The 23,317-nt window shown below is 43.9% G+C and overlaps 1 protein-coding gene across 4 annotated transcripts in view; it reads right to left on the bottom strand.

Moving 5' to 3' along the window:
• The window catches only part of TG (thyroglobulin), a 272,807-nt gene that overhangs the window by 116,694 nt on the left and 132,796 nt on the right, over positions 1-23,317 (bottom strand). For all 4 annotated transcript variants that reach the window (XM_032253958.1, XM_032253934.1, XM_032253944.1 and 1 more), the window contains 5 exons: positions 12,828-12,962; positions 10,754-10,918; positions 4,160-4,379; positions 2,488-2,581; positions 5-164 (listed from right to left, as the gene is read on the bottom strand). In XM_032253958.1, coding sequence (XP_032109849.1) covers positions 5-164; positions 2,488-2,581; positions 4,160-4,379; positions 10,754-10,918; positions 12,828-12,962 — 774 coding nt within the window. The remainder of the gene's footprint in view (positions 1-4; positions 165-2,487; positions 2,582-4,159; positions 4,380-10,753; positions 10,919-12,827; positions 12,963-23,317) is intronic.

Here is a 23,317-nt window from a genome sequence, read left to right as displayed (position 1 = left end):
TCACCAGAACTCAGGAAGCCGAAGACACCCACTCGGTAGCTGGCAGTGACCACGATGAGGTTGCCAACAGCAGCCAGGAAGGAGCCGTCGATAGCCGGCCATCCTTCACTCCCCTCCCCCTCCATGGTGTTGTGGAAGAACACCAGCACAGACGTGTTTGGAGCCTGTGGGAATTGGAGAAACATGAGGCTAGAGCATGGGGAGGGCGCATTTCCCAAGCCTGGAGCCTGATTCCGGGTCAGCACAGAACTCCTCTGGCCAACCCTGTGGCATACTTAGCCCCATGCGGTGGATGGAGCTGTGTCTCTCTGAATTTATACATTGAAGTCCTAGCCCCCAAGACCTCAGCAGTTGACCGTATTTTGGAGATAGTGCCTAATGAAGTAATTAAGGTAAAATGAAGTCATACTTGTGAGCCCTAATCCCATAGAGCTGGTGTCCTTATAAGAGGAAGAGGTCAGGACACAGGCACAGAGGGAAGGCCACATAAAGACACAAGGAAGAAAAGAGGAACATCTACAAGCCAAGGAGAGGAGCCTCTGAAGGAACCAATCCTGTAATACCTTGATCTTGGACTTCTGTCTCTAGTGAGAAAAATCTCTGTTGTTTAAGCCACGCAGCTTGCAGTGCTTTGCTATGGCAGCCTGGGCAAACTATTAAACCCCATCCATAGAGAAGGAAGCTGAAGGTCAGAAAAGGTGAAGACACTTCTCACATTACAGAGTGAGCAGGTGTCAGGGATGGCAGCTGCCTGAAGACCTGGAGCCCGTCTCATGGTACCACACAGACTTTCAGCTCCCAGTTCTGGCCCATGGCTTATTCCAGAAAAGCATTCTGGGCCCTTGGCAGCCCCTTTCCCTTGGATGCTTCCCTTGCTGGACTCATCCTGGTAACACAGAGCTAGAGCTCATTATGCACTTACTAAGAGCCAGGCACTGTGTCCAGTGTTTACAATGGTGCCTCAAACAGTTCTGTGAAGTTGGCAGATTCTTACTGCCCCCATTTTACAGATGAAGAGGCAGAGGCTTAGACATTTTCATTGGCTTGCCTGAGATCACACAGCTAGGAGGTAGCAGAGCTGAGGTCTGGAAGTAGGCTGACCCTATCCTCTTAGAATCATGTGTCCAAGCTGGGGAATCTGAGGCCCTACTCCAGGCCAGGGCATAGGCGGGTACCAGGTAACTCACGATCCATCCAGGATCCTGATTCCTTGTGACATCTCTATTCCATGTATGATGGCTTCAGACAGACACACAGATGTTTCTATAAAGTGGCCGTGTCACAGGAGCAAACACTGACCTAGGACCTGACCCTATAAGGGCTTGGCTAAAGGCTCCCTCCTAGAGTGTCTCATTTGATCTTCCACCCAAGGAGGTAGAAGCTATGGTGGCCATAAGCACCCCACTCCACAGCTGTGAAAGCAGAGGTGCAGAGCAGTGAAGTCACCCATGGAAATGTCTTACAGAGGGGAAGGGGCTGACCTGAAATTTTGACCCCTGACCCACCTTCCCGGCACTCCCCTAGTCTCTTCCTCTGTGACATTCCAGTTCAGATGTGGATACTTCAAATATGAGGTCTTTTTAAATGCGACAGAGAAAGGCCAGCTTGAGTGGTCTTGGACTCATTTGTCCTGGTCTGTGGAACAGATCAGTGAAGGAGCCCAGTATCCCCCTCCTAAAAGTGCCCAGACTCATGTTTATTGGGTAGCTTGCCAGCAAGAGAAAAGGCCTTTTGGCTTGTGGCTGCTGAGGCAAGGGCAAGGCACAGAAAGGAGGGGCAGTCCTCAGCTCCCGCCTCAACGACAGCCACAGGAAGTGTCCAGGATGCTGGCCCCTCCTGCGCAGGGCCTGTCACCTGGGGAGCAGGTACTGCCCATCTGGGCTGAGGCATCACTGCTCCTCTCCCAAGGTCAGGATGGGGCCCAGACAGCCTAAGGCAGAAAAAGCCAAACTCTCTTTTACTGGGAACTGCCCTAAGGAGAAAAGAGCACTGGCTTTGGAACACGGTGACAGGGATGAGCCTCTACTCTGCCCAACTAAGTGTCCTTATGTACGTCATTTAGCCTCTCTTAGTCCCAGGTCTGCACCTTTAAGATAAGGGTAAATTTATCCCTCTATATTTTTCTATCAATTGATGGATTGATCAATCTATCATCTATCTATCCTCCTAGAGTTGATGTGAAGATGAATAAAATCAAAGATAAAAAAGTGCTCTTTAAACCGCAAGCCACTTTCACAGTCTTGCTCCTGACACTATGGGAAAAGCACACACTCATGGTCACCACTCACTGGTTCTAGCCACGAGCTCTGAGGACCAACTGACCAAGTCCGTAGATCACCCACTGGCTGAATGACCTTAGGCAAATCCCCTAAACTCAGCTCGGCGGACCACAGAGGAGGAGACTGGGCTGTGCTGGACACTGTGGGGACAGTGGATTTCTAGTGGGAGAGTCTTCAGGGCAACCATAGCAAGTGCTTCTGAACTCACCACATTCTGAGGGATGAACACATTGAGATACAAGCAATCTTCACTGACTCCAGGAGACATGGATGTTCGGGTGCCTGGCTGCCAGCAGCTGGCCCTGCAGATACAGAATGGGTGACTTCCAAGACATGCTCCATCACCCCTCCCACCCGCCACCATGGTCAGAGCCCACTACCCCATTCCAAAGCCTGGCGTCCCACCAGCCCTGCAGAAATTAGGCAGCTTCAGTAAATGGGAGTGGCAGTAAATGGAAGGAATGGCAGAGTGCCCACCACTCTCTGGCCACTGGCCTGTGGAGGAACATTCCCCAGAGACAATGCACCAACTTAGAGAAGGCTGCTGATGCAACAGCTCAAGATAGAGAAGAAGACAATGAAACCACTCAGGACCTTGCCCTTTCCTTGCTCCAAGAGTGTAGATCCTCCTCTGGAGGGGGTGTCCTACCTGCTCTCTTCACCAGTACAGAGTCCTACAGTGCCAGTTTGAGCATCTCCCAGTATAGGAACTGAGACTAAAGCTGTGACCATGCCTAATGGCAGTGCAATGGTCATCTACACAATGGGTGACATGACTCATCACCCAATCTTCACTAGCCCTGGACTACAATGACCCAAGTTCTCAACTACTCTCCACTCAAAACCTATGTGACTCCATCACTTCATCTGTCAAAATGGGTACATCCTAACATGGTAAGGTACTCTAACTCATGAATATTTGTTATTTTTGTTTCCCAGTGGTGGAGCAGATGGAAATCCATGCCTTTGCACTCCCACTGCCGCCATCCTAGCTGAAGTCCTCATCCTCATCATCCTTTTCCTGGAGTACTTCAAGAGCCTCCTAGCTCATCACTCTATCTGGTTATGGACTCATGAACCTGCTCAGCAGCCAGCCATGGGGATAATGAGTATAGAGGGTGCAGCTGCCTGAGTATAGGTACCTGTTGAGAAGGAGATTCAGGTGGGGAGGAGAAGAGCAGCAGTAATAAGTGCTGTTCTCGCAGGTACTCTGAGTATGCTTTAATTAGAAAAAAATCACAATATTGTTCTTTAATATGCTTGCTATTTAAAGTGGTATACACATGGAAAAGATAGGAAAAACTGAAATTTTTGATGAGGAAAGAAGATGGGTGCTTTTTAAAAAAAAAACTAGTAATTTTGTTCCTAGTGGGAAAAAATTTCATTAGCACATTTACTTTTCCTTCAGTTCTGTGTCTCCCAGCTTCATTAAGATCAGATGTGGCCAGGAAGCTGAGCTTGGCCACTGCAATACCTGTGTAAGCGATACGTGAACCCCATTTCCCGGTTTATCTCATGGGAACCTCTCCTGTCAATTAAAGCCTCTCTTCCTGGATCAATGTCCAGAAGGACCTTGGAAAATTCATGCTGAAGAAGGGAGAGCCTCCATCAGTGTGGGTCCCTGAATCACTGCGTGGAGCAGAGCATACAGGCCCCCTCCATCGCCAGATGGGCTTTACATGAGCAAAACACCATTAAGCCACTGATACTTGGGAGTTTATCTGTCACAGCACTTAATAATACCTTAGCCAATACATTCCATCCTCCATATATTGCTTTATCCAAAATGCACTGCTCTACCACTGAGACTTACTTTGATAGATTAGAATAGATAAGGCTTCTCTGAGCATTTACCAACATGTACTCCACTCAACCCTTACCTTGGCTTGCTGGCATCCCAGGACCCTGTCCAGTTCAAGGGCTCCGGTGCCCGGAAGCGCCTCTCTGCCAGGGGTGGGGCAGCATATGGAACTCCAAGGAACTGGTCCACTTGCCTCCATGAGGTGCCCACCTGGATGGCCTGGGACCTGCCCAGCAGCTGGCCATGGGTGGCAATGGGCACAGAAGGTACAGATGCCTCATAGCTGAGCAGAGAGATTCCTGTTGGGAAAGGGAAGGGAAAGGGGTGAGGAAGGGGAGAGGCCTCAGTGAGTGCTCTCTCCACTGGCATTCTGAATGTGCTTTCAGCAAAAGAAAAATCACTGCTTTTTGTGCTTTGAAAATGTCAGTCATTTATTCAGACCCCTAACAGCTTAAATCTAGTCAGGTTTTCAAAGTAAACAAACAAAATATTAGCAAAGAAAGCTGATTTTTATTAGGCACTAAAATGTACAGAATGCAATGCTAACCTCATCTATGCACGGGTCCAGGCCAGGACCCCTTATCAGCACCCTGGGGCTTTTCAAAAGAACAGAGAAGTATGACACTAAACAAGGATGCCCTCTCTCACCACTCCTATCCAACATAGTATTGGAAGTTCTAGCCAGAGCAATCAGGCAAGAAAAAGAAATGAAGTGTATTCATTTAGGAAAGGAGGAAGTCAAACTGTCTCTATTTGTAGACGACATGATTGTATATTTAGAAGACCCCATCGTCTCAGCCCAAAATCTCCTGAAACTGATAAGCAACTTCAGCAGTCTCAGGATACAAAATCAATGTGCAGAAATCACAAGCATTACTATACACCAATAACAGACTTAAAGAGAGCCAAATCAAGAATGAACTGCCATTCACAACTGCCACAAAGAGAATAAAATACCTAGGAATACAACTAACAAAGGATGTAAAGGACCTCTTCAAGGAGAACTATAAACTACTGTTCAAGGAAATATGAGAGGACACAAACAGATGGAAAAACATTCCATGCTCATGGTTAGGAAGAATCAATATCATGAAAATGGTCATACTGCCCAAAGTAGTTCATAGATTCAACGCTATCCCCATCAAGCTACCTATGACCTTCTTCACAGAAGTGGGAAAAAAACCACCTTAAACTCCATATGGAACCAAAAGAGAGCCTGCATAGCCAAGACAATCCTAAGCAAAAAGAACAAAGCTGGAGGTATCACACTACCTGACTTCAAACTATACTACAAGGCTACAGTAATCAAAACAGCATGATACTGGTACCAAAACAGAGTTATGGACCAATGGAACAGAACAGAGGCCTCATAGGCAATGCCACACATCTACAACCATCTGATCTTTAGCAAACCTGACAAAAGCAAGCAATGAAGAAAGGATTCCCTGTTTAATAAATGGGGTCGGGAAAACTGGCTAGCCATGTGTAGAAAGCAGAAACTGGACCCCTTCCTGAAACCTTACATTAAAATTAACTCCAGATGGATTAAAGACTTAAACATAAGACCTAACACTATGAAAACCCTAGAAGAAAATCTAGGCAAAACCATTCAGGACATAGACATAGGCAAGGACTTCATGACTAAAACACCAAAAGCATTGGCAACAAAAGTCAAAACAGACAAATGGAATCGAATTAAACTCCAGAGCTTCTCAACAGTAAAAGAAACAATCATTAGAGTGAACTGGCAACCAACAGAATGGGAAAAAAATTTTTGCAATCTACCCATCTGACAAAGAGCTAATATCCAGAATCTACAAAGAACTAAAACAGATTTACAAGAAAAAAAAAAACCCATTCAAAAGTGGGCAAAGGACATAAACAGACACTTTTCAAAAGAAGACATAAATGAGGCTACCAAACATATAAAAAAATGTTCATCATCACTGGTCATTAGAAAAATGCAAGTCAAAACCAAATTGAGATACCATCTCACACCAGTTAGAATGGTGATCATTAAAAAATCTGGAGACAACAGATGCTGGAGAGGATGTGGAGAAATAGGAACACTTTTACACTGTTGGTGGGAGTGTAAATTAGTTCAACCATTGTGGAAAACAGAGTGGCAATTCCTCAAGGACCTAGAAATAAAAATACCATTTGACCCAGCAATTCCATTACTGGGTATATATCCAAAGGATTAAAAATCATTCTATTATAAAGGCACATGCAAACGTATGTTTATTGCAGCACTGTTTACAATAGCAAAGACCTGGAACCAACCCAAATGCTTATCGATGACAGGCTGAACAAGAAAAATGTGGCACATATACACCATGGAATACTATGCAGCCATAAAAAACTGTGAGTTCGTGTCCTTTGTAAGGACATGGATGAATCTGGAAACCATCATTCTCAGCAAACTGACACAAGAACAGAAAATCAAACACATGTTCTCACTCATAGGTGGGTGTTGAAGAATGAGAATACATGGACACAGGGAGGGAAGCATCACACACTGAGGTCTGTTGGGTGGGTAGGGGAGAAACAGCAGGGGGTAGGTAGGTTGGGGAGGGATAACATGGGGAAAATGCCAGATATAGGTGACGAGGGGATGAAGGCAGCAAACCACATTGCCATGTATGTACCTATGCAACAATCCTGCATGTTCTGCACATGTACCCAGAACCTAAAGTGCAATTATATATAAAATGCAATTATATATATATATATGAACAGAGAAGCAGACAGCAAACAACACCCAATCAATCCCCTGGGGAGACCTGGAGTGCAGCTCTACCTTCAAACACCGCCATCATTTCTGTGATGAGATGTGTGGGCTATTCATCCTGAGAGGGATGAGGGATGAGTTCATATCCTTTGCAGGGACATGGATAAAACTGGAAAGCATCATTCTCAGCAAACTGACACAAAAACAGAAAACGAAACACTGCATGTTCTCACTCATAAGTGGGTGTTGAACAGTGAGAACACTGGACACAGGGGGGATCATCACACACCAGGGTCTGAGGGGTGGGGAGCTAAGGGAGGAATAGCAGGGGGTGGGGGGATTGGTGAGGGATAGCATTAGGAGAAATACCTAATGTAGACGATGGGGCAATGAATGCAACAAAGCACCACCATGGCATGAGTATACTATGTAACAAACCTGCACAATCTGCACATGTACCCCCGAACTTAAAGTATAATAAATAAATTTTTTTAAAAAAGAATTTCTTTAGCCACCCCAGGTCTGATTTTGCCACCAAATGAGTTAGCTGCAAACTTATCAAAAAAAAAAAAAAAAAGACTTTTAGGACTTTTGGATTTCAGAATTGCAGTATAGGGTTTGTAGGCCCACATTTACATTTTATTAGTGAGGAAATAGATGTAAAGATAGAAGCCTAGGGACTGTTGGGATCACAGGTAACATAGGGTGATGTAGGATTCAAAGCCACACCTTTCTCGACTCCAACTCTAACCACACTCCATGCACACAGGGTTGGAGCCAGTCCAGGGCTTTGCCTCTCTCTGTGCCATGGGTTCCCTGGGTGCCCAGCATGTGAGGCCCTCCCGCCCATTTGTTTATGTCCAAATCCCTCCTTGTCCACAAGGCCAACACTGGTGCTGCCTGCCATGCCTCCCATCCCCCTCCATGCAACGCTAATCGCCAGTGACATTCATCGGCTTCTCTGTAGCCCTATCTTGTTTCCACGATGACATTTTCTTGCATTCATTCATTTTCTTTCTTTCATTGATTCAGTAAACTTTTGTTGGGCCCAGGCTCAGTGCCAGGTACTGTTTTCAGGAATTTAAGAGAGGGCTGTCTGATGCCACACAGGGCTCAAAAGCGGTAATCACTCATGGAGAGATACTTCAAGTGGGTGTGAGAAGTCTCTTCTTTCTAACATGTAGGTTTGGTCTGCTCAACTCCACTCTCAGCTGATTGAAAGACAAAGCTTCTGCTTTCTCTGAAGCTCCTTCTATAAAAATATTTATATATTGCAGTGGTGACTAAACAGGATAGTGGGGAGAGGAGGCAGACAGAACAAGAGGCAGACAGGCAGAAGCCTATCCGTTCTAGTACCTGAAAAATGGCGGGAGTCCAACACATAAGTAAATGAATGAATGAACGAGTGGAAGAAAAAAGGGGAAGGAATTGTCAGGGGTTGGGGGACACAGGGAAAGAAGAAAAGAAAAAGAAGAAGAAAACAAAAAGAGCAGGGACTCCATGTTTGGGTCCCCTTCCACGAACACTCCCTTCATGGAAGCCATCTTTCTCTCTCCTGGATATCCCCTCTGGGGCCCCCTTCCACACTGTCTCGTGGAAGGCTGTCTTCCCCTCCTAAACTCCATCTCTCGATTCCCTTCCACTCAGTGTTGAAGCTGCTTTTCTCTCCTGGATTCCATCTTTCTGGATCCTCTCACTCAGTGTGAGAATTAGCTGTTTCTTTCTCCCACCTTCTCCTTTTCTCTCTCTCTTTAAATAAATCACTTTCTACAAACAAACAAACAAATAAATAAATAAAAAGAGCAAACGAAGCCTCTCTGTTGCAAAAACATTGGAATATGAGTTAGAACTTAAAATGGAAACTCAGGCTGGAAGGAATAGTTGCTGTTTTTTAATCTGGCCTCAATCACAAAGCATGGCTGATGTCACCCCCACAGTTCCTCCTCGCCAAACTTCCTGTCACAATCATAAATCAAGGGTTCTCAGGCAAGCACTCAGGACTGTGGCTGCTGAAGTGATGGAACCTCATTCTGCTATGCAGGAAACAGCCACATTTTATGTACGTGGCATCGCCCGAAGGCGGGAACAAAGCCAGAACAAATACCAAGGCTGAAGAATTTCGGGGGAATGCAAGCCTGCATTCCCATGGGCAGTGGTATTCAGTCTTCCCTTCAGAGGCTGGCCAGTGAATCCCAAACTCAATGAGATCAAACATGGGAAAAATATTAGACCTCAAGTTCTCTCTTTCAAATTCTTTTGCAGAAATGGTAGCTTCTCTCCAGGATACCCACAAAGGCCACATGACTACCTGAAGAAAATTATCTGTGGCCATGTGTATTAGCTGTAAACAAGTAATGTCTGTGTGAAAGTCGAGATACCTGTAGATGTATATATGCACGCATCTTCTTTTGCAAGTGAGCATTTCAAATTGAATTTTAGTCACACTGAAGTCACAGAGAAGCAGTATAATTTGTGTTTTACAGAACTCAAACCTCAATGTTAAGGCATTTTTCAGCAGAACTACCACACAGATTGGCTATACTATTCTGAAATATACTATTAAAATCTATACTCTCAGCACTTTGGGAGGCCGAGGTGGGTGGATCCCTTGAGACTGGGAGTTCAAGCCCAGCCCAGCCAGCATGGCAAAATCCCATCTCTACTAAAAATACAAAAATTAGCTGGTCATCATGGCATGCTCCTGTAGTCCCAGTGAGGCATGAGAATCACTTGATCCCAGGAGGCAGAGGTTGCAGTGAGCCAAGATTATGCAACTGCACTCCAGCGTAGGTGACAGAGTGAGACTTTGTCTCAGAAAAAAAATCTGCATAGCTTGACTAAATAATATGAATGTCCAGATAAATTGAGGACAAGACTTTCAACTGGGGGCCTAATATCTCATCACACAGGAATCAAAGCACTCTCAGGTCTGGAAGACACTCATATGGTCTGAAGGCTAAGGTTGAGGAGGGGGCAGAAGAGGAGGATGTCTCTGGCATCAAGACAGAACCAAAGAACTGTCAATGCTCTAGGACAGCAAGGGGCCAAATCTGCTGCTACTTGGTTTTTTCAATAAAGTTTTATCAGAGCGCAGTCACATCTACTGGCTTACATGTTGTTTACTGCTGCATTCAATGCTACAATAGCAGTTGATTAGTAGAAACAGAAAAGTATGGTTGTAGAACCTTGCTCTAGAAGAAAAGGTGGTAGATATAGCCAACAAGTTAACAGTCCTTAATTTCATCTAATAAACATATCTGGTGGGGGCTTCCCCCAGATGTCCAGCCCCTGTTTCCTGTTCTACAGCTCTTAGCAGTCTTCCTCAGTGATGGATTTATGGACGTTCCCCCTTGCCTTGCCTGGATCCCCAGCACCAACACAGTATCTGACACATGCTCTAAAACTAAACTCAGCCAGGAACAACTTCCCTCTCCAAAGTATTTATGATGCGATAGTTAGGCTGCAGAGCTTTGCATCTTGAGCTAGGTGATCTTGCTCCAAGTTCCAGCTACATCATCACCAGCTGTGTGAAAACACAGAAGGAACTTAAATTCTCTGGGCTACAGCCTTCTGATATCTAAGACAGGGATAAAGCCCTTAGCCTGTCACCATACAGGATTAGTGTGAGGACCAAATGAGGTGAGGTCTGTGAAAGAACTCTCTAAACTATAAAACCATAATAAAAAGTGGGATCTTTAATTATTTCACTAAGAAACTCTTCAAAACCAAGATGACTTCTATAACTCAAAGAAATAAATGAGTAAAAGTGATACAGGAATAGGAATTTTTTACTTTCCTTTAGTTCACTGCAAGTGACTGCACCTAGCCGAGAACTTTTGCTAACAAAAGCCATTGTCCTCCAAGTCACCATGTGCTTAAATAGTTCCTCTGAGCCAGACCCAGTTTCCCAGGATGGCTGCAAAGGCTTAGGCCTGGGCTTACCTGGTTTCCGGTAGATGTGGGTGGCCTCTTCACGAAGCAGAAGTCGGCAGTACTGGCCCTGCAGACTATGTGTGCAGCTTTGGGTATCAGCATAGAACATACATCTCACAGCCCCAGGTTGGGTCTGCAGAGTCGTGGTGAGACAGGCCTCATGTTGGGAACATTCTACAGAGAAGAGGGAGAAGAGTGATGCTTGGGCCTCAGAGATATTACGTCACTCATGCATCCATCCAATTGTCAATCATCCATCCACCCATCCACTCAACCACCTTTCCATTCATCCATTTTTCTATTCAATCATGCATCCATGAATCAATCCATCTATCCATCCATTCATCCACCCTTCCATCCATCTATCCTTTCATCCAATCACACATTCATGAATTCATCCACATATCCATCCAGGCATCCGGGCATCCACTCATCTACCCTTCCATCCATGTATCATTTCATTTAATCATGCATCCATGAAACCATGAATCTATGAATCCATTCATCCATCCATCAGTCATGCAATCACTCATTTATTTGAGCACTATAATAAATCCTAGGCACTGTGCCAGGGGATGGAAATAAAATGGTAGCAATGGGAAACCCAACCCTCTCATCAATCTACCTTTCACACAGGATTAAGGTCTTTTTTGTTTATTTAATTTAAAAATGTGCTCTTGTTATTTCCCTGCTTAATATATCTCCACGGCTCCCCATGGGCTTAAGGCTTAAGTAATTTCAAACAAGGCTCTCCATATTCTAGATTTTGTCTTCAGCTCTGTCTCCCTCTCCTGTCCTTCACTGCCTCCTCGGCTAGCACCATACCCCCTGTTCCACCAGGGACCATGCCCTTTCCCATGCATGTCAAGTGCTGCACTGGACAATTTAAACTACATGACATTCAGTCCTGAGAACAGTTCTGAAAAAGTGCTGCTTCATTTGATTTGTCAGACGTTGACAGCCTAACAGCCCTACTTATAGCTCAACTTCTGTGAATCGTACCACCCAGAGGTGTGCAGTGCCTAACCTGCATATCTGTACATGGTGGTCCAATCTGCAAGATAAGCACAGCTTTGTGCATATTATTATCCAACCTTGTAGAGAAGGAGATTCATGGAATTCATAGAACCTCAGAGGGGGTTAGAATCTTGGGAAGGATATAAAAGTTATCTGATCTCAGCCTCTTTCAGAAGCTAAAATTCTTTGTTGAACATTCCTATCAAGTGGTTACCTAGCTTTTGTTTAAATACCAACAATGACCAAAAACTCTCTAAAGGAATTATGCATCTGTGGACAGCTTTGCCTATTTAAAGAGTTCTTCAAATTGCATTGAAAAATGTCTCTGGAGGCTGGGGGTGGTGGCACATGCCTGTAATCCAGCACTTTGGGAGGCCAAGGCGGGCAGATCACAAGGTCAGGAGTTCGAGATCAGCCTGGCCAATATGGTGAAACCTCATCTCTACTAAAAATACAAAACTTAGCCAGGCGTGGTGGTGTGTGCCTGTAGTCCCAGCTACTTGGAAGGCTGAGGTAGGAGAATTGCTTGAGCCCAGGGGGCGGAGTTTGTAGTGAGCAGAGATTGTACCACTGCACTCCAGCCTGGGTGACAGAGCAAGAATCTGTCTCAAAGAAAAAAAAGAAAGAAAGAAAGAAAGAAAAAAAAAATGTCTCTGGAAATTCGAGTTCTACCAAAATAATAGCTCTTAGCTGTATCCCGTAGGCCAGACAAGTGTACTTCCACCTCACCACAACAGCCCACCTGCTAACCGAGGTCAGCTGCCAGAGCTGCTGTACATGTGCATCTTTTCTGCCTCCGACTAGCCCACCAGATCCTTCTTCTAATCTTCCTCTGACCTAGGTTTATGTCCCTCGTCTTCTGGCTGGCATATTCTCTTGGACACCTCGGCTGCCCTGAGGGGGAATGAGGAGACCTTTCCCAGGTCTTCTTCCCCAAGTTAATCCCTTACTTCCAAGCACCCTAGGTTATCGTGGTATCTCCTGTGCTTATCTAAGGTGAGAATCTTGAGCAGCACTTGTGTGAGGCTTTGTCCCGCACTACCTGGGGGTTGGAGACTCTTCTTACCTGACAAACAGAGGTCTCGGACTGCAGAGAAATTGCTGGTGGTAGCAGTGCTGACATGAGCAACATCAAAGTTCCTAATGGATGGATCAACAACCACTGAAGAGAGGGCCAGGGACTGCCACGAGTCCAGAGAGACTAGGAGAGAAAGCAAGGGATGGTCACACACAGTTGTCACCTGGTGAGTACTGAAGACAGCAGTGTATACCCAGTATCCTCAAAGGCAGCCTCAGGAGCATCCTCTTTGTGGTCTCCATTCGGGTGCAATCCTATACCTTGATCTGTCTTTCCATCTACAACTATTTATTGTTATTTATAAGCCAAACTCTGTGCTCAAGCCTAGGAAAACAAAGGTTGAAAATGGAATGAAACAAACAGAAAGCATGGCTGTTTCTATTAAGCAGCTCATGGTGCAAATGTAGAGAAGTTGAGAAGAGAAGAAAAACATCATGATATAATTGTTAGAAAGCAACAATTAGAATAATATGAGGTAAGAATGATACTAACAGACACATCAGGTTGATCATGTGGTACTACGCTCAGGTTTTCACAGGTACTACATTACTTGCTATCAGTTGCTCTCTGTAGGGGACACTGTGGGGTACCACCCAGACCTCCTACAGGACTGAGACCCCCCTGCAGGACCAAGGCTCTCATTCCCGCAGCTGTTGTTAAGCTGATGGCTGGCAGCTCCCAACTGAGTCTCTCTCCAGGAATTCCCTTTGATCTAAGAAAACGGCCTCCCCTTCCCCAGTGACAGCCTGTATCCCAACATCGTCCATGTGGGTAAACAGAGGTTGAGACTCCCAGCTTCAAAATGAAACAAATCCGAAGGGACAGCCTAGCTTCAGAGGTCACTGGAAGACCAGTGGGGCCATCATTTTATTTGCATCAAAGTTCATCTTCCTCTGGCCAATGCTGCCCCTCATTTCCTTCTACATCCCAAGTGCACTGCACCAAGCTTCTTGCATGCAAATCTCCATGTGAGAGTCTCCTTCTCAGAAACCTCAGCTAAGGCATCTTCCCTTAAAGATGAAGAAAATAAGACACAAGTAGTTAAAATGGCCTGCCTGTGAGTGCACTGTTCCTATACAATGGAACAGGATTGGAGCTGCCTTTGTATCTAGTGGAGCTTGTGACCTTCAACTGCTCTCTGGTAATGCCTCCCCAGTCCCATACATAGGACATGGCTGTCTCAGCATGGGGGAGGGAGGCACTGGTGTAGCAGTGGTATAGCAGCCACAGAGATGGCTTGGGCAAGGTGAGGAGGCCTGCATGAGCTCGTCCCAACTGGCACAAAGGCCATGCCTAGAGCCAGACCAAGTAAGGGCGACCCTGAACTGTGGGCTTATGGTTCCACTGAGAGGAAGGACTGTGAATCTAGGTCAACAGATGTATCATACTTCCATAAATAACACTGAAGAGGCTGAAAGGCTGCCTCCCAAGATAGGCTTCCATAATCATTCGGAAGCGCTGATTCCAGAACATGCCCAGAGAGATGTTCAGTGACAGCATCAGTGATCATTAATAAAGAAAATCTCTCTCTCTCTGTATCATACACACACTGTTCAGTGGGAGCATCAGTGATCGTTAATAAAGAAAATCTGTGTGTGTGTGTCATACACACACTTTCTTGCTTACTTTCATGTTTTCTTGCTTATTTTTCCCAGAAGACCACAGAAGCGTGTCCTTTAATAAATATTTGGTATCATTTACCTTGTGTTCACAGAACACTATGGTGACGTGAAGCACAGCACTTTAAAGTTTACAAACCATATTCACTTCATCATCACGTTTGATCCTGATAGCACCCAAATAAGGGGTTGAGTAGGAGCTCTAGTGCCTCTTTCACAAATAAGGAGTCAGAAACTCAGAGAAGTTATATGACGTTTTTCAGAACATGGGGCTGGAAATTAACTAGGCCAGAACTGAGTCAGACGTCTTGGCTCTAAGTCAATGCTCCTTCTGTCCCATCTGAGTTTCCTATGTAGCCGAGCATCTTTTCCAGAACATTATCCCCAGGTATAAAAGAGTCTTTGCCTTTGATAACATCAAGCTTTTAGCTATACAGGGAAGCTTATAATTTTTATCTTAAACCTGTCTTTGACATCCAGCACACTGGTGGGGGGTTCACTAAAATTAGACTGGTAAATAAAGCAGCAAAACAACCTAGTGCTGTGTTTTGGTTGGCTCGGGCTGCTATAACAGAATACCATAAGCTGAGTGGCTTAAACAACAAACATTCATTTCTCACAGTTCCGGAGGCTGGAAGTTTGAAAGCAGAGTGCCAGCATGATTGGATTCTTGCTGGCCCTCTTTCTGGTTGATGGATAGCCATTTTCTTGCTGTATCCTCACATGGTAGAAATCAAAGAGAGCAAGCAAGTCCTCTGTTGCCACTTCTTAGAAGGGCACTGATACCCTCATGAGGGCTCCACATCCTGATCAGCTCCCAAAGGCCCCACCTTTTTATAACATCCCATTGGAGGCTAGGGTTGCAACAAATTTGAGGAGGATGCAACATTCAGACTATAACATGTCTATACTTTTTAACATAAAAACAAGAAAGAAAAAATAAGAGAGAGAAAAGATTCATCCAGAGAAGTTGCCAAATAATGTAACCAGTTTCATGCAGGCCCAGAAAGAGGAAGGTAAACCCCCATACTCTGTCCTGGGGCAGTGGGCACCATCCTTAGACTCAGGAGCTGCGTCTTCCTAAAGTTGGCGCCTGGCTTGACTGCAAGAGATGCTGGGTTTTCATTTTCTTAAGTGTCCTCCACATGTTGCTATTTTCAAAGTCAAAAGGTCAATACAAGTGGCATTTTTGCAACATGACCAAACTGAGCTGTGTATTTTTGGAGGGTGAGAACACTGTAATTTTAGAGAAGCTCTATGAAAGGGTTTAAGGGCTAGACTCACCAATTATGGTCTTAAAATGGAAGCATTGGTCATGCTCTGTGTTTAGGCTGATGTCTGGGAGAAAGTGCTATAATTGAAAAGTGAATTTCATCTCCAAGTGGAAAGCCAGTTTATCTGTCACCATTTCAGGGCCTGGAGCCAAGTTCCTGCCATGCCCTCCACCTGCCTTCACTTCATCCCCTGGGCTGCACGAACCCCTGGGTGAGCCACTGCAGACGCCAATATCTGGGAGTTCCACGTGCATCTCATGAAAATTCTGAGAACAAATTCTTTATGGAGGCAGAAGCATGATGCAGCAGGAAAGCTGGGGCTCTTGGCAGCATCTTGTGAGAGTTTACTATTTGCTAGGAACTTGCAACACTGCATTTAGTATTCATGATAACCCATGAGGTGGGTACTGTCACTCTCCAAGTTTACAGACAAGGAAAGAGACGATCCAGTAATACATCCTTTTACTTAGCCAATCAGCTTAGCCAGTGTTAGTCTGGCTAATTAAGTGGTAGTGCCAGCTGGGGCTGGAGCCAGCTTACAGGTACAGAACCCAGAGTTAGTACATCACCAACTTCTCCAGATGAATGAGGTGGTAGCGGCTTCCAAGCTCACCCAGAGTCTGAGTCTTTTCCTAAAAAGCAGAGTCTATGGTTTATTGATTCTTTTTTTCACATTTCTATTTTTAGTTTCTAGATTACAGTGCTAGTGTCATTTATTTTAAACATAATCTCTCCTTGAATTCAAAATGCATGCTTATCATATATCAAGTACCTATCTGTAAGTGATTTGCTTTAGTAGATGTTTCTTCTTTCCCATGAATCTCTTTGCAAATCCTGGCTCCACCTGCACCCTGCTTCAACCACAGTCACTTTGTATTTTATCATCTAATGGTAAAAGTCTCTCTACAGTATTTTGTTTTGTAAAATATCTTCTCAGCTATTCATTCTTTTGAATAAAATTTACCATTTCAAGGTTCAACAAAGCTTCTTTGGGTTATTACTTGGAATTATCTCAAAGTTAAATATTAATTTGGGAGAAAATGTTTCAATTTGAATGTTATTTAATATTATATTTAATATTTGATGCCAGTAAGAATAGAATGTGATATTATTCCATTATATTTTCAAAATGGTTATTGTTGGCATACAGAAAAGCATTTTACTTATGTGTTCATATTTTTTAACAGCATACCTTACTAAACCTACCATCAGTGAAACTCACAGACATGGATGAGACAAAGCTGGTCCAAGATACTCTATCCTCTTAACAGGGTATGGGCCCCCTTTACTGACCCTGAGTGGCCACCTAGCCTAGTTGGTGTAAAGATTTGATTATAAGATCCCTAGTTCTCTGCCACAACATGCCAGGCTCCCTTGACACTGCTTTCTTTCTTTTTTAAAAAAGAGCTTCTAAATAAGGCATCTTTCTAATAAACACCTCATTAATAATGCCTACACCTTTAATTATCTTTAATCCCATCAAAATTATACATTCAAGTTCTATTTTTATAGTCTAAAATTATAAATTAAAGTTCCATCCTTGTCTAAAAAGGTAAGTTCAAGTTCCATTCTAAAACAAATCCTGGTCAGGGTAAAGTCCCACATATAATTTAGACTGAGTCCTCCAAAAAATGATGATAATACTAAATATCTACAGCAAGTAAGATACTCAGTCTGGTCTCATTCCAGGCTTTGTCTGTCTGGCTGTATTTTTGGTGCATGCAACAATATTTGGCCCAAGAAAAATTAAAGACTTTAACGGGCACAACAAAAGTCTTGTAAAAATCTTCACACTAATTTATCTACACACTTGATGGAAACAACAAGACTCCATAAACTCAAAAAAAATATTTAAAAACACACACATAAAAAACATACAAAGAGATAGCATGGAGAGAAATGCCAGATATAGGTGAAGGAGAGGAAGGCAGCAAATCACACTGCCATGTGTGTACCTATGCAACAATCTTGCATGTTCTTCACATGTACCCCAAAACCTAAAATGCAATAAAAAAAAAACAAAAAATAAAAACAACAAAAAAGAAATGATAATAAACTACCTTTATGAAGGAGGGAAAAAAAAAAAGGTACAAAGTCAACTCTTCCGTTTTCTTCTGTCCCCGCCTCTTGGCCCTCTTCTCCTGGTCTCACTCCTCCTTCTATCTCTACTCCAGTCCCATGACAGTTCAGATTCAGGATAAAAATAAGGTCCATAATTTTAAAGGCCTAAATTAAAAAGCCTCTGCCTTTTGAACCGTGCCTGCTTTACTAAACTCTTGCAATAAAAAATAAATCATCCAAAACTAAAACAACAAGACACCAGACAGCCAATTGCCCGTCAACACTCCGACAAATCTCTCCCTGGATGACAGGAGTTTACTTAAAAAAAAAAAAAAAAAAAAAAAAACACACATGAAAATGGCCAAAATAAAATTCTCAAACCTTAAAAAGTGCCAGGTTTTCTGAGATTCCAAATGATTACATATTATGGCCCATTCTAATGCACATTTTAAAACCACTGGCCAAATCACATTAAAATATTCAAAACTGAAATCATGATCCAAAAATCTACAACTAAAAAATTAACATTTAGTCTTTTAAATTATTTGCTAATTTTTTCCTGTTTAAGTCTACCGGCTTATCTACTAATATCAAAATAAAACTGACTATTTGTAATATTAATAGGCTCTCTGCTGTGTGGTTAATTTGAAAACAAGGCCAAAACTATATTCTGGTCTAGCAAAGATATGCTTCCGATGGGCGCCAGTTTGGGAACCTGCCGAATTCACGAAGTCAGCTGTGTACTTGCTCTTCCAATCATGTATTCATTCACCAACTGTTTACAGGCATCCTTTGACACTCAGGACTGTCCCGACAGCAAAAGGCCCAGTTCTCACTTCAAAGAGCCTGGGCCTCTGTAGTCTATTAACTTTCTTGGTGATTCTGAAACACATCCAAGTTTGAGAATGAATGAGGTCTCTACGATACCCTTTTTGGTTTTGGTTTTGTTTTGGCCATATTTGCTGCAGATACAGCTTAGGCTAGTGAAGAGACAGTTCTGAGTTCTAAACCTCACTTAGCCTGACACTGTGTGTCCTCAGGCAAGTCCCTTAACTACTCTGAGAAACTCTAATCTTAAAGATCTTTGTGTTACGCATTGCCGTTGTTCAGGATCTCTAATAAGCACAATATCTCTGAGTAGATGACACATGGACTGTTGCCTTTGTGGGGTAAATTAATCCATCAGCACCTGTGCTCTGAAATCCTTGGATACAGGCCTCAGGATAGGAGTCCTTTTCCTCCAGTGCAGGGAGAAGATGGAGCAGGAGGGAGAGGTGAGCCGAGAGGAATGCGGGACAGGTTGGCTCCTACAGAGTGACTCTCCTGCCTGGTAAGAAGGATGCCCCTCCATGCTCACTGGCATGCTCCCTAGAAGTGCAAGACCACACAGCCCACTTGCACCTCTCCAGGAGTCAATGCTGGTTAGAGAAGAATGTCGGGGTTCCCTTAATTGGCAGAAACCAGGGAAGAGTTGAACACACCCAGTAGCTGACACTAACAATTGGCTATAAGTATATGTCAAAAATAAGACACAGTTAAGCAGCCAGACCAAATTGTGTGACTTTGGGCACACCAATCCCCTTCTCTGAGCCTCAGTTTCCTCATCTGTAAAATGGGAATATTAAGAGATCCTCTCTCTTAGGGTCGTAACCACAAGTAAATGAGTTAGTAGACATGAACTGCTGAACAGGGAAAATACTCAGTAAACACAGCCACCCTCGCCATCTCTGGATCAAGCTGCATGGTTCCTGATGCAGTTTAGACACTGTCTTCAAAATGGCAGAGCTCTGAGCCTGGATGGAAGTACCAGGGGTGTTTTTTAAGGGGCACAGGAGCCCAAACTACTGCCAATGATGTCCCCATCACACATCTCACTCCTGACTTCCACCTGACCCCTCTTCCCCTCATCCCACTGTTCCCCATCCCAGGACAGCTTGCTTCCTGCCCAGGAGGGCCTCCACAGCTTCTCACCTCCTGCCCTGTGGCCCTGTCACTTCTAGATCATTACACGGTGGGACCAGGCAGTTCACTTTCACAGGAAACTTGCTGCTGAATTGCAGCAACATCTATAAACATCAGCGTTTCAAGGTTTTATGAGCTTAGCATGTCCCAAAATGAAGCTATTACTGTCCCGCAATGTTCCTCTTCACTCCTATACTATGTTCTTTCTTTCCTCAGGGAATGTTTCCACTACTCACTCCGTTGTCCAAACCAGAAATCCTATCATCCTTATTGCCTCCTCCTGGTGGAGTCTAACTGCTCAGCCCCTCTGGGAACTGTCTTTTCTTTTCCACCTATTTCTGGCCTCATCAGTTTCACTGCAATTACCACACAGTCTCCAAAGAAGGGCCTCCTGATTATGAGTCTCAGCCTGCTCAGGCCATTCTCATGCTGCTGCCAGGACAACCGTTCTAAGATCCATATCTGGTCACAGCACTCACCACCTCTGGTCCTTCAGGGTACCAGGCAGCCCTGTGGTTGGCAGGGTCAGTCACTCCAGCTACCTTGCAACCCTCCACTTTTACAGGGTGGCCCTGGGTGGCCCCTACTCTAACCAATTCACCAAACACAATACACAATCAGAAGTGAAAACAATATCGATTTACTATGTAATCTGAGTTACTTGTGTTAACTTACATTGATCCTCACAACAGATGGGAACACTGAGGCACTGAAGGAAAGACCTCAGGATACTCCCCCAGATCACAGACGCTAAGTTTATAGAGACATCATTCAAGGTCACAGAGGTACCCTCAAGGTTACAGAGGGACCCCCAAGGTTATAGGGGCAGCCACAGGTCACAGGGCAGAGCGCAGTAGAGGTCCTACTGGCAGGGCACAGGGATTGTGCTTCTCCTCTGCTCTGCTATACAGCCTGGAACTTCCTCATTGAGGTGGTAACTGACAGAGCAGCTAATATGCACCTTCCCAGCCCTCATGCAGCCCCACAGCGTGGCAGTTAAAGGTTTTGGTGGCTCTTTCAATGAGTATGAAATAGCTCACTAGCAGGCTCTAAGACCCTGGAGGAGAATATGCCCTTGGAAGTAAGAGGCTCTGCCCCTTCCGTGAGCAGAAGGGCAGCAGTGGCCCCGAAGGGAAGAGAGACTCATCAATCTCACACAGTCTCTTTCCTCTGAGACCAGACTAACAATGCGTGCTACTGTCTATTTAGAAGGCTGGAAGTGCTTGAAAAGTCATGTCAAGATTATCTGGTTCCATATAAGGCTATCCCATTGAGATGAACAGTCCTAACCCTATTTTATAGAAGGGAAATGTGAGGTTCACAGACGGCCACTGACTTGCCCAAGACCACACAGCTGAAAGGCAGCAAGTCAGTATTTGCACCCAGGACAGCCCTATATGGTGATATCCCCCTGCAAACCAGAGCTGCTGGGGGATGGGGCAGAGGAGAAGGGTCTGGGAGGGATGATGGAGGCAGCAAAGAGGCAGGAGGTGATGGGGGCAGCTTGGGTCACCCCATAACTCTGAGGCAGGATGGCTTCAGCTCTGCATGAACAGGCCTCTGTGTGACATGGAGGCACATCTATTCCTTTCTAGAAAGCACCATATCCCCTTTTTAAAAGTTTTTTATTTTTAACTGACAAATTATAATTAGACATATTATGGGGTATAATACGAGGTTATGATATATGTATATGGTATAGAAGAATACTTTTTTGAGATATGTTGCACAGCATGGTGAGTATAGTTAAGATTGCATATTTCAAAACTACCAAGAGAGTCAATTTCAAATGTTCTCACCACAAAAAAAATAAGTATCTGAGAGATGGATATGTTCATTGGATTGATTCAATCATTCCACAATGACTCCCTTTTTAAATGTATACTAAGCAGAAAAAAAGCTATGCCAAGATATATTTGAAAATTTCCATTGACATATAGAGAATTATTTTTAATTCTCATTTTGTCCCTCCCTCTCTCCTCTCCTTCCCTCCCTCCTGCCTTCCTTATCTCCTTTTTTCTCTTTTTTTTTCTTTCTTCCTTCCCAGACATCAGTTAAAGGAGAAAATGTTAATTTCGAGGTTTGTTTTCAGCTGTTAAAAATTGCCAAAAAGCCTTTCGACAGGAACCACCGTCTTCCAGTAACTTGCCAAAATGACAAATACAAAGGGAAATAAAAGAGGCACCCGATATGTCCTCTAGGCATTTAAGAAAGCATCGAGTTTTTCATTTGGCCAGGTGCTTTGAGGAAGGTGATATTACAGACATGAAAGGAATGGGTACTATTCAAAAAGGAATGCCCCACAAGTGTTACCATAGCAAAACCAGAAGTCTACATTGTTACCCAGCATGGTGCTGGCATTGTTGTAAGCAAACAATTGAAGGGCAAGATTCTTGCCAACCAAGAGAATTAATACACGTGTTGAGCACATTAAGCACCCTGAGAGCCGAGATAACTTCCTGAAACACGTAAGGGAAATGATCGGAAGAAAAGGCCAAAGAGAAAGGCACCTGGGTTCCACTGAAGCTCCAGCCTGCTCCACCCAGAGAAGCGCACTGGGTGAGAGTCAGTGGGAAGAGCCAGAGGTGCTGGAACCTATTCCCTATGAACTTAAGGCATAGTAGGTGTTAAAAAAATAAAATAGAAAAGATCTCTGGACTGCAAAAATGTTTCTCTTCATTGAGTAGAAGTGTGGTATCCTCTCCCCCAACGAAATATTTAAAGCAAATTTTAATTGTGTCTGAATTCATTGTGTAATGCCTCTGCTATTCAAATTTAATGTATTTCTTGCTGAAAGACGTGAGGTGACTTACTGTGCAACAAATTACTCAATTGGTTAGAAAATGGCCAAATATTTATGAAATATTCATGTCAGTTTGAAGATAGTTTCTCTAAATCATCACAGAAGAAAAAAAATAATTTACAGTTAAAAAATTAGCCAAAAAATTTACACATCACTGTAGAGCTACGTGAATCCCGCAGGCAGAGGTCTGCCACTCGCTGGCAGGTAAGCTCCTGCAATGGCCATTGCCTTTCTCATTTGAAAAATTTGCAATCTACCCATCTGACAAAGGGTTAGTATCCAGAATCTACAAAGAACTTAACCAAATTTACAAGGAAAAAAAAACCCATCAAAAAATGGGCAAAGGATATAAACAGACACTTCTCAAAAGAAGACATTCATGCAGGCAACAAACATATGAAAAAAGCTCATTACCACTGGTCATTAGAGAAATGCAAATCAAAACCACATTGAGATACCATCTCATGCCAGTTAGAATAGTGATCATTAAAAAGTCAGGAAACAACAGATGCTGGAGAGGATGTAAAGAAATAAGAATGCTTTTACACTGTTGTTGGGAGGGTAAATTAGTTCAACCATTGTGGAAGACAGTGTGGCGATTCCTCAAGGATCTAGATCTAGAAATATCATTTGACCCAGCAATCCCATTACTGGGTATACTCCCAAAAGACTATAAATCATTCTATTATAAAGACATATGCACATGTATGTTTATTGCAGCACTGTTCACAATAGCAAAGACTTGGAACCAACCCAAAA

This window comes from Sapajus apella, unplaced genomic scaffold (assembly GCF_009761245.1).
Source record: "Sapajus apella isolate SASKATOON/1434 unplaced genomic scaffold, GSC_monkey_1.0 scaffold3, whole genome shotgun sequence".
In the NCBI taxonomy this organism is placed as follows: Eukaryota; Metazoa; Chordata; class Mammalia; order Primates; family Cebidae; genus Sapajus; species Sapajus apella.
This window is presented reverse-complemented; position numbering and strand designations above follow the sequence as displayed.